General features: G+C 40.8%; 1 protein-coding gene across 1 annotated transcript; it reads right to left on the minus strand.

The window, feature by feature from the left end:
• Positions 1-6,188: 6,188 nt before the first annotated feature.
• On the minus strand, positions 6,189-7,504 carry LOC147848427 (uncharacterized). Its single transcript, XM_087338411.1, has 2 exons — positions 7,175-7,504; positions 6,189-6,840 (listed from the first exon to the last, which is right to left on the minus strand). The coding sequence occupies exons 1-2, from the start codon at positions 7,310-7,312 to the stop codon at positions 6,688-6,690; spliced, it is 291 nt and encodes a 96-aa protein (XP_087194537.1). The 5' UTR covers positions 7,313-7,504; the 3' UTR covers positions 6,189-6,687.
• Between the last annotated feature and the right edge of the window lie 4,991 nt (positions 7,505-12,495).

Genomic DNA, 12,495 nt, shown 5'->3' on the forward strand with positions numbered 1-12,495 from the left:
TACAACCACCTGGCTTCGAATCCAATATTCATCCAAAAGCTGTATGCCGACTCAAGAAGCCTCTCTACGGCCTTAAGCAAGCACCATGTGCTTGGCACTAGAAGATAACACAATATCTTCATCGAATCGGCTTCCGAATGTCCAAATTTGACAATTCTCTCTATGTAAGAAGCGATTCTGAAAGTCTGATTGTCATCTCCTATACATGGATGATCTGGTCATTGGAGGTGAGTATCTAGTCGACATCAACAAGGTCAAGTTCCTCCTCTCTAGAAAATTCGAGATGACGAACATGAAAGAGCTCCATTTCTTCCTCGACATTGAGGTAATCCGGACTCCAACCGGAATAATGATATCTCAACGACACTACATCCTCAACTTGTTATACAAGTTCGGAATGACCGAGTGCAATTATGTGGCAACCCCACTTGATCGAAACCTCAAACTGGATGCGGACTCCGACACCACAGTGTGTGAGCCGACTCAGTATCGACAACTGATCGGGAGCCTCATCTACCTCACGATCACTCGACCCGACCTGAGCTATCCAGTCGGCCTCCTTAGCCAATTCATGAAAACTCAACGAGATATTCATTCGGATTGTGCTAAGCGAGTGCTACGATACGTAAGTGGAACGATGGACTATGGCATTCTCTATAAGTCGGCCATGCCAATTCAACTCGAAGGGTACATACATGCCGATTGGGCCGGCGACTAAGCCGATCGATGATCAACCTTTGGTTTCGTCTTCTCCCTCGGAAGTGGAGCCATCTCCTGGAGTAGCAAAAAGCAACCAACCGTCGCTCTTTCGAGCACAGAGGCCAAATACAGGGGCCCGGTGGTGGCTGCATGTGAAGTGATGGGAACTGCAACGTTCCTTATGCGCAACGCTCGGCCACAACCGAGCTTAGAATGATACACAGAAAACGGGAAATAAAACACAACACAAAGAGGAGACAAGGTACACAGGAGGTTTACGTGGAAAACCCCAAACGAGGGGAAAAACCACGGCAGCCCACAAGCTGCAAACTATCACTATGATGAAATGTACAACACTGAGTTCACTGAGGCACCGACCTCCTGCTCACAGATCTTCGCCACAGCCGGCGGTTACAATAGAGGCAGCGACCTCTTTCTCTCTCTCTCTCTCTGTACAGTTACGCACACTCTCAATTCTTGCACCAACAAGAATGACAAACAACTACTCACTAAAAGTTTGCCCTAAGTCATATTTATACTAATATGACTTTTCGGCTATTTACAAATGTAGCCTCGATGGGCTCTCAGAAACATATTTACGAATATGTCTCTTCCTCCGGTTCGCACCGGGTCTGCGTCATTCGGCTCTCCGTAGTCGGGTGCTCCTCATCCGGTTCTCACTGGTTCTGCACCATCCGGCTCTCCGTAGCCGGGTACTCCTCATCCGGTTTGCACCGGGCCTGCACCATCCGGCTCTCCGTAGCCGGGTACTCCTCATCCGGTTCCCACCGGGCCTGCACCATCCGGCTCTCCGTAGCCGGGTACTCCTCATCCAGTTCACACCGGGCCTGCACCATCCAGCTCTCCGTAGCCGGGTACTCCTCATCTAGTTTCGTCCGAGGCACTGTTCTTCTCCCTTCCCATCTAGAGGGACCTGTCTCCCAACAAACTCCCCCTTCACTCCGGCATGGGCTGACTTACCAACCCGATCCTCTTCTGGCATGCGTTCAGCTTGTTGGGTGTCAGCACTTTGGTTAGCATATCTGACCCGTTCTCGGCCGTGTGGATTTTCGTCAGCGCGGACTCCTGGTCATCTACTCTTTCCCGGATCCAGTGATATCTCCGCTGGATATGCTTCGTCCGGGAATGGTAGGCCGCATTCTTAGCAAGGTGGATGGCACTTTGACTGTCGCAATAGAGTCGGTATTCATCTTGTCGGATACCGAGCTCTTCGATGAAATCCTTCATCCATAAGATTTCCTTGTCGGCTTCCACAACTGCCATGTACTCCGCCTCTGTGGTTGACAATGCAACCGTCTTCTGCAGCCTCGACTACCAGGAAATAGCTCCCCCTGCATATGTCATTACATACCCGGATGTAGACCGGCTAGTATCCACATCAGCCGACATGTCCGAATCGGTGAAACCGTCCAGTTGAGGTTTTCCGGAGCCGAATTGGAGACACATATTTGAAGTGCCCTTCAAATACCGGAGTATCCATTTGACCGCGTTCCAGTGCTCCTTGTCGGGATTGCTCATGAACCGGCTCACCACTCCGACTGCGTATCCTATATCCGGTCGGGTACACACCATTGCGTACATCAAGCTCCCGACGGCAGAGGCATATGGAATCTTCCTCATATCCGCCTTCTCTACTTTCGTCTTCGGGCTTTGTTTACCGGATAGCCTGTAGTTTGCTGGAAGTGTCGATCCGACTGGTTTCGCCTCTGACATGTTGAACCGGTGAAGCACCTTTGTCACATACTTCTCCTGTGACAACCATAATTGCTTCACTGACCGGTCCCGAATGATGTGCATCCCCAACATCTGTATTGCCGGACCCAAGTCTTTCATTGAGAAGGTCCGGTTGAGAGCCTTCTTCAGCATCCATATTTTGACTTGGTCCCGTCCGACGATCAACATGTCATCCACGTACAGAAGGAGTATCAAGAAATTGCCTCCTTCGAACTTCTTCACAAACACACAGTGATCGGCCTGCGTCTTGTGGTACCCTTGATCGGTCATGAAGGAATCGAACTTCCGGTACCATTGTCGGGGAGCCTACTTTAGTCCGTACAGGCTCTTCTTCAGCCGGCATACCAGGTGCTCCTTCCCTTTCTCCACAAATTCTTCCGGTTGCTGCATGTAGATCTCCTCTTCGAGGTCGCCATGAAGGAATGTCGTCTTCACGTCTAGCTGCTCTACCTCGAGGTCCATGCTAGCCGCTATACTCAGCACCGTCCGGATGGAGGTCATCTTTACTACCGGGGCAAATATCTCGTCGAAGTCCACGCCCTTCTTCTACTGGAACCCCTTCACCACGATCCTGGCTTTGTATCTCGGGGGGTTGCCGGCATCTCCCGGTTTCAACTTGTACACCCACTTGTTTCGGAGTGCCCGCTTTCGTTTCGGCAACTCCACCAATTCATACGTATGGTTCTCATGCAGGGAATCCATCTCATCCTGCATGGCACTTAACCATTTTCGGCTGTGGGTGTCTTCCTTCGCTTCTTCGAAGCTTTCCGGCTCCCCCTCATCGGTCAGCAGAACATGATCTGCATCCGGAAATCTCCGAGGGGCCCTTCTCTCTCTGAGAGGATATCTCCGTCTCTGGGCTTCGGTGACCGGCTCATCCATCTACTCTTCATCCGAATCCGATTCAAGGTCTTGGCCAGTTTTGGTTTCAGCTTCCTCTACTTCTTCTTCAGCCTGTTCGGTATCCTCACCGTAACCGGCTAGTCCCTCGAGTGCTAACCGGTCTCTTGCCGGTTGGGTCTGCTCATCGTAGAGTCAATCCATACCGGTCGACTCGAAGTTCATTATCTTCTTCTCCGACTCCTAGTCGGCGAGTGTCTTGTCCTCCATGAAGATAATATCTCGACTCCGGAATACCTTCTTGTCGAACGGGTCCCACACTCGGTAAACGAACTCATCGTCACCGTAACCGAGGAATACGCATGGCCGGGTCTTTGGATCTAACTTTCCTCTCCGGTCCTTTGCTACATGCACATACGCGAGACACCCGAACACCTTCAGATGCCGGTAGGACACTTCCTTACCGGTCCATACTCTCTGTGGCGTGTCTCCGTCCAAGGGTACTGAGGGTGATCTGTTTATCACGTATGTCGCCGTCGACAATGCCTCAGCCCAAAACTTCTTGGGTAGTTTTGCATGTGCTAGCATACTCCGGACCCTCTCCATTATGGTCCGGTTCATCCTCTCGGCAAGTCCGTTTAGTTCCGGCGTCTTCGGCACGGTAAATTCGAGCCGGATTCCCTTCGAGCGGCAGTACTCCTCGAACTGCCCCCGGTATTCTCCTCCGTTGTCTGCTCGAACCGCCTTCAGCTTCCGGCCGTTTTCTCTTTCCACTCTCGCGTGGAGCTCTTTGAAGACGGATAACACCTGATCCTTCGTCTTCAACGGTGTGGCCCACAGCTTCCGGTTGTGGTCATCTATGAACGTCACGAAGTACTGCGCTTCGGCATGTGACTTCGTGTCTACTTGACACACATCCGTATGCACCAACTCCAGTGGTGCATTACGTCTCATCGGTGGCCTTGGTCGGAAGGAGGTCCGGTTCTGCTTACCGGCCAGACAATCAGTGCACTTCTCTAAGTGCACGTTCTTCACTGGAATGAGGTTGTCGTCTGCAAGCCTCTTCATCCCCTTCTCGCTCATATGACACAGCCTCTTGTGCCACAGCTCACCGGCAGTGTCGGATGCCATGTTCACTTCTTCCGGACATAAAAGAAAAATGGTTTGTTGAAATTATGAAAATCCAGTTACGTTAATAAGTAGGAAATTTTCTAAACAGGATAAAAATGTTTGCCTAACATTGGTCATCTCATAAGATTCAATGTTCTTGGCATATGAGGATTAAATATCATCCACCATATGCAGTAAAAAAAGGTGTATAAGATGCCATAATTCATCACCTCAACAATTGGTGGACAAATTATTGCTTAGATCGTTTCCACATATTTTTACCCTTTCTAAAGTAAGGATGGGAAAACCTATATATTTTTACACGCTCCATGATTTTGCATATGAGGATTACATTATTCCTGCCACACGTTATCCACCTCAAACTATAAAGATGCCTTTCCTACTTGATGATTGAACTTTGTCCTTTATTGTTTCAATAAATGTTTTTGAGCATACAAGTGGATTGTAGAATAATTTATTGTTTATCTTTCTTTGCCCATCTCTTTATAGGATTGTAAAATAATTGGTTGGTTATACCTTTGCACATGTTGCTACAACAATGTTGAGCAATTGATTGCCCACATGTTTGCACAAATTTCTACGCCATCTAGGATAAGACTAGAGGCATCCTTTCACATATTCTCAAGTAAATGAGCATCATTGACATTTTTTGTGTTTGTACAATAATATTGGACCCTACAAGAGAACATTACAACACATGAACAATGTTGTACCTTGGTAGTCAAACTAATCCTTCATGCATTTTTTTATGATGAGTCTTAGCCTAAAATTAGTGTAAATTTAGTTTCAAGTATAAAATGTAGCTCACATTTTTATGTTCTTAAATCAGAAGCATCCTTCATTTTGAAAGGTTAACAAATATAAAGTTATCCAAAATATGAAACCATATTCCATCTTACCAACGTATGTATATATATGTATGTATGTGTGTGTGTGTGTGTGTGTGTGTGTGTGTGTGTGTGTACGAATAATAGACATGACCTAATTAGGAAAAGACAATTGGATGTTGTTCATTCTAGAATAGTATCAAAAACATTTTAAAACATTGAGAAATATTGAATAAGGTAAAGGGATCACTATAACTCGATTTGAACCTATTTAGTTCAAGTTGTATGGCAAGAATAATAAGGTTATAAAACATTAAAAGAATATTAATGTGGATGAAAAAATCTGAACTAAAACAAGGACATTGTTAAAGTGTAAACCAAAAAGATGAATTAACAAACAATATAAACTTAACAATAGAGCCATGTAAACAAAATTATAAAAACATCAAACGTATATCACAATTACATCTAGTAGATTTGTATGTTGTAATTTACTACAACATTCTCTAAACAATAAATAAAAGGTAACAATTCAGGGAATAAGATGTATCAAGAAATCGTCAAGTTTGATGGCGTCATGTTGTAAGGTAAGACCAAGGTACTTGAAAGCTATTGTGTGAATATTGAGGGCAAAGTCAATGATACATTGCATATTTTGTATTGGCATGGCAACAAGTAAACATGGTGGTTTTGTTTTAGGGTTTTGGTTTTGAGTTTAGAGTAGATATATCAAAAGGCATAGAAAAGAATACACAATGAAGGTTGAACTAATATAGGTTTAGTATTTTAAAGATTTATCTCTTTCGATGTAGAACAAAAAGACAAGAGTAAACCAATACCAATAATGATTTAATAACAAATGAAGCTAACAATAATATCAATGTAATAAATGATGGTGATAATGATAGGAGAACATTACTGCAATCACCTCATGAGTTATGTACATAATTACCCAACATATTTATATATTTATTTGTTTCATAAACAATTACATAATATATTGTCGACATGTATTCGATAGCTGGGTGTGTACAACCTTCAAAATGTACATGCTTAAATAGGAAAATTAGATGGCATGTTTTTACATCTTGAACGAAAATGACTTTGTTTACAATGTTCGCTTGAAAGACATTTCCAAATCAGTGTGAATTTATGCCTATGAGAGTTGATTTTTCCAAAACCTTCTTCCGTAGCACACCGAGTTGGTCCTAAACTTCTCGGTTATTAGCATAATAATAAAAGTTTCTATAGCTTAGAATATAACAACTCTACTAGGCATTTGTTCTACACAAGGATACTCGAGTGAGCTTCAAAAACTCAAGGGTCGTCTAGTATACATGTCCTAATACTAAAAATATTGGAGTGTTAAGTTTAAATAACTTTAAACATTAGAAAATCAAACACAATACAGAGTGTTAAGTAGAACAGGGAAAGGCTAATGGTAGGATGTAGGCATTCCCTTGAAGAGGAGGAAGGCAAGCTTTCCAATGTGGAAATAAATGAAGTGGCCATGCGAGTGTGAAATAAAAGATGCGAAGTTCGTACCGACCACACATTGCCACCCAGTACCATAGCATTTATCAAACTCCTGCACATCCCATATCACCATGATCATCATTGAAAAGATAATCACCAAAAGGCACAAATATAGTCTCATGGATGCCAATCAAGTGCATGATGATGATTATTATAAAGACAATGGTGGTGATACTATATCATGCATTCTGCAAATTAGATCATCTTGCATTGTAATGAGATATACATGCAAGATTAAAATGGCATCATCCACATATACATATGAAAAGTCACTCCCTACTCCCAACATATGGATGGATGGATGGATGGATGTATTGTATTGTTCATAATTGACGATAATGTCTAGTTACAAGAGAAGTGAAGGATATGATTATGTGTGTATATACCTGTTTTAGCGATTGGGCAATGCTTTGACAATCTCCAATTGCATGGGTGTCTAAAGCATGGGTTGCACATTGCATAGCATGTCTTTGCATGGACATGGACATATCTGTTTGGCCAATCATGGCCTTGCCCTCCAACATTTTGTTTGTTTGTGTGTGTGTATGTATGTATGTGCGAGAGAGAATCCAAAATAGAAAACCCTAATATTAGTATGTATGTATGTGAGCAAGAAACTTATTATAGAAAACCTAAATACAAGGATGCATGTATATTTGATGATTCAAGGTATTCTTTGAGTGCTTCTATAGAGTGTTAAAAGTTTGTCTTTCTTTATGCATCCTTTTATAGCCCCATGGGAAGGAGAGAGAATCCAAAAACACAAAGAGTCTGCTCTATAGCCCTTCTCTCTTTTGGATTAGCATACGATCATACTATCTTATCTCATGTATTAGTTTATGAAGGTCAAACTACACTAGGTAGCAAGACAAACTCCTCCAAAAACCAACTTGAAAAAATTAAAATAAAACAAAAAGAGCTATGATAGACACCGTTCCATAAGATGCCAAATTTTGTTTGTTTGAGCACATATTGATTTGGTTACAATGACTTAGACTTCACTTTAGTATAAACATAAGTTAAATAATTTCATCTCTCTTTATTTGTTGCTATCTTTGATAAGATAGATGTTCAGTTGTAATTATCTCTTACATGTTGAATCTCATGGGTCATTTTGGATTAAGGATCATGAAGATCCATACTCATCATAATCATTGTGTGGAGAATATGTTGGCACGTCTCCATTCAAACCTACGAGCTATCGAAGATCTTTGCACAAGGTTCACCCATTTGAAACACTCCATGTATTTTGTTAAAATAGACTATGCTCATATCTTCCATTCAAACCTACAAGCTATCAAGGATCTTTGCATAAGGTTCACCCATTTGCAACACTCCATGTATTTTGTTAAATCAGACTACTCTCATATCCTCAAGAACACGAAAAATCTGCAGATATGTCTACGCAGTAATTTTAAATCAAATAACTAATATGATACGGTTGTTAAAATTTCTCTAAACTTAAAGTTGAAGTACCTCACGTGTAAATGGAAATTCACATATTTTCACCCACTACATCCGTCTATGTTTCCCTACAACTTTCTTTTTCGATAAAAAATAGTGTTTCACATGTGTCTCATGTAACTAGACCTTTTTTTTTTTTAATTACACCATAGTTTCCATTACCAATCCAAAAAGCATATACAACACATATGATAATACAATGTAGTGGCGGGTAAGATATCCCCCATTACATCATACTTGACACCAACCTCCACCTATGGAGGAAACAAAACTAGAACATTAAACACAAGTTCCATAAAAAACTTAAGCTTTATTTTAAAACACAAACTGTAGACAATTGTACGAAAGATAAGAAACATGAAGTACGTAATATAATTTAAATATCATGTACATAAGTATCAATGATGATGGAAATGACTCATCGAGTATATCATTGTGGATGAGGAAGTATTGAAAAGAGCTCACATTTGTCTTATATGGATAAGTAATATGATTTGTCATGAAGTTGCTTTGGATCCCCAATATACAATTTATTTCTTAACCATGGTCAATTGCTTTTCGTCTTGTTGTGACAAGATTTTTCCTTCCCATCCCATCAATATTACTGACCAATGACACAAAAGAACATAATATGTCCCCTCACATTTAAGAAAATATGACGACCCATAACATACTAACCATGCCATTTCAGTTCTAGTAAAGTTCTATGTCCTATAAGATTGATATCCCCATAAAACTAGAGAACTTTATATAAATGAAAATGATCTCGAAAAATAATCTATTGTGTAGTTTCTACATATCATTTTTCATCATATAACACTTCATGTCAATAAGCAAGTAGAATGCTTACAAAAGATAGGTCAAGTCTCCTTTAAGGCACATGATAAAAGAGAGATAAATAGATAGATTTTATTATCATCTTCAAAGGTTAAAAGTATAGCATTTTCACATTGTCGCGCCTTTCGGCGCCGGATTGTTTCATGAGTCGGGTGGGAACCGCTAGGGTTTTGGACTAAGAGGAAGAAGAATTTGAGACTAATTAGAATATAAATAGGTTGTAGGAAAGAGATATAGAAACCTCGTGAATCTCACGAGTGTATTGCATTAGATTAATCAATATTAAGATAATATGAATGTAGATAGAAAGAGAAGAATATAGAAACCTCGTGAATCCCACGGGTATAGTTTATTTCGTGAATCCCACGAATATAATTAATTGGTGTTTTTTTAGAAATATATCCAATTTCCAAATATTTCACACCCCCTATTACATTGTGCTCCCCATCCTTATATAGTGATGAGAGAGTCTTAGCACTCCATGCTTTTTCTGTAATTATCAACTTTATGCTTTTTCTATCAATAGACTATATGCTTTATCTAACATGCTTTTTCTAACTTGATGCGTTTTTATCGACTATAGTGTTCATGCACGCTAGATGTGCATGTGTAGCTTTTTCTTTTATCATGCATTTTCTTCTAACTAAAGTTTATCCTAGTGTGCACTTACCTTTCTATGTGGGACGTCTACTTTTTCAACATTAATGATATGTTAGTGTAATGGTAAAGCTTCACATTATGTACATGGAGGTACAAGGTTTGAATCTTGCCCTATGCATGTAACAATATTTTTAACATTCTCTCCTATTTGCAAATATGTCTCTTCATCCGGTTCTCACCAGGTCTTCTTTATCCGGTTCTTACTGGGTCCTCCTTACCGGGTCCTCTTCGTCTATTTCTCACCGGCCTTCTTCATCCGGTTCTCATCGGGTACTCTTCATCCGGTTCTTGCCGGGCCTCCATGCCCATCCGGAGGGACCAAAAATGCAATTTTCTCATAGTGTGCGATTTACACTATGACAACGTACTGCATAATGAAGAATGTTGCATCTCATCTTCCAAACCATTTTTCCTTTATCTTCCATCAACTAGAGCACAAATTTCCTTTTATGTGTTTTCGGGATCTTCTTTTGTTTCCTATGTGAAACTTGAAATTTGATGTGAGGGACTTTTATGAACCTTAAATATGTATTTGACAACCTCTTTCCATAACCTTGATCGCAATGGTAAGATATCTCAATATTAAGATGTAGAAGGGTGTTATGTTGTTTGTTTCTTGACTTGGAGAAACTTTGTAAGAAAATGTTTTTGGGTATTTTCAAACTCTTTCCAAGTGTACCTATGGATGCTACCGCCCTGTACTTCCACCCTATAAAGAAGCATTGGTGTCACCAAAGTGTCAACAAGATATTTCTTGAGAACCCAACACTAAATTTCTCCATGATTGCATGTGTCCTCAAATGAATGAGAGAGAGAGAGAGAGAGAGAGAGAGAGAGATTATATTATCGTCTTTGGAGGTCAAATATGACCTATGAGACCAAGAATATTACATTTCACGTGATACGTGTGAAGGTGAGTAACGACTCTCGATGTTCAAGAACTTTACCAATGAATATTGCAATCGAGAGTGCACATCATGGTTGTGAGAGAAATTCGTGCAGGGATTGGGCTTGATCGAAGAGATGTGGAAAGCATGGTCGAATATGATCAAAGGCAGAGCATTGTATCAAAGTGTGATACTCAGACTCTCGAACTTGTTTAGGGAAAAGTGTGCATAGTTAGCCACTCTCATCACTTGTGCCCCAACGCCCCGTCTCACGTCTCAATGCGTGCGAGCTAAGTCGCATGGAAGCAATGGTTCAAATGGCAGATATCGGGACGGGTAACATGTATCGATGTGTACGGCTTCCCTGTTTCGCGAAGAATATGGTTTTGAAGTTAAGTGCAACATCTGTAGTATAATGTGTGAAGCGTGAGCCACCACATTTGTCCCATGTCGTGATACATTGGCATTGCAAAAAGGCCTCATTTACAGAGGGATCTAGTGACGCATCATGAAGTAAGTGTCTTGCATCCTATCTACCAAACCATTTTTCTAAATCTTGCATCCAACTTGAATACAAAATTTTGCTTTTATGCGTCTTTTGGATCCTTTTGCTTGCTTCCCATGCAATTCTAGGAAGTCGATGTGAGGGGCTTTTTTGAACCTTAAGCACGTATTCAACAACCCTTTCCATGGACATGATCTCAATGGGAAGCGATCTTGTCTCAAGGAGGAGGAGGGTGTAGGGTGTTTGTTTCTTAACTTGTAGAAACTTTGTAAGAAAATGTTTTTGGACATTTTCAAACTCTTTCCACGTAGATTTAGGGATGCTACCGCCCCATACTTCCACCCCATAGAGAAGAACCAGGGTCACCAAAGTGTCAAAAAGATATTTCTTGAGGACCCAACACTTAATATCTCCAAGATTGCATGTGTTCTCAAATGCATAATATGCTCGCTTACCCACCTCTAAGCGGCATGTAGCACATTCATTCCATTTATGATTTGAAGGAATTTCAAGGCCAAGATATTTGAAGCTTTCCACACATTCAAGTGGCTCATTGTTGTACATAATGCATGGTTTATCTCTTTTTTGACTCTTCACAAGCATAATCTTTGTTTTAGAGCAATTGACACTTAATTTAGTATGCATGAATTTTTTTTCCAATGCCTTCATAAGCTTTTGTGCATCTCCTGAAGTATTTGCAAAAAGCACTACATCATTCGCATATAACAAAAGCATAATCACAACATTCCCAATGACAACTTCTTCAACACATTCTTCCTTTACAAACTTGGTAACCATTTCTTCTAATTCATCAATGCATAAACCAAATAATGTTGGTGAGAGTGGACATCCTTGCTTAACACCAATAGTGCTATTGAAAAAATCTGAAAGTCTATCTCTCATACGCACACAACATATAACCTTCTCATATATTCGGGAAATTGCAAGCATATTGTCATAATATGGCAAGACTTGAACCCATGACCTTATGCTACATGGGTTGAGCTCTTACCATTAGACTATGTATTGTAATACAAAAGATATTATTTTCATTTAAGTTTTATTATAGGAAACTGATGTATATTCTAGAGTTCTCTAGAATATTCTAGAAACTTCAAGAGTACTCCTGACAACACTATAAAAGGAGGCACAAGGCATTATTTCGAACCAAATTGGTTCAACGCTAGTCTTTAGCCTCATAGCCCTTTGTACTTACTTTTCCTATAATATATAATCTGTTATCATCATCTCTCTCTCTCTCTCTCTCTCGTCCTCGCTCTCTCTCTCTCTCTCTCCTCTTCTCTCTTCCTCTCTCGGGAGTCTTACGCAGTCCCGTCCTCTTGGTACTAATAGT

The sequence above is a fragment of the Azolla caroliniana genome, unplaced genomic scaffold, assembly GCF_043228905.1.
Source record: "Azolla caroliniana isolate FFs.n. ecotype wild unplaced genomic scaffold, voAzoCaro1.0.p SCAF_352, whole genome shotgun sequence".
Classification (NCBI taxonomy): domain Eukaryota; kingdom Viridiplantae; phylum Streptophyta; class Polypodiopsida; order Salviniales; family Salviniaceae; genus Azolla; species Azolla caroliniana.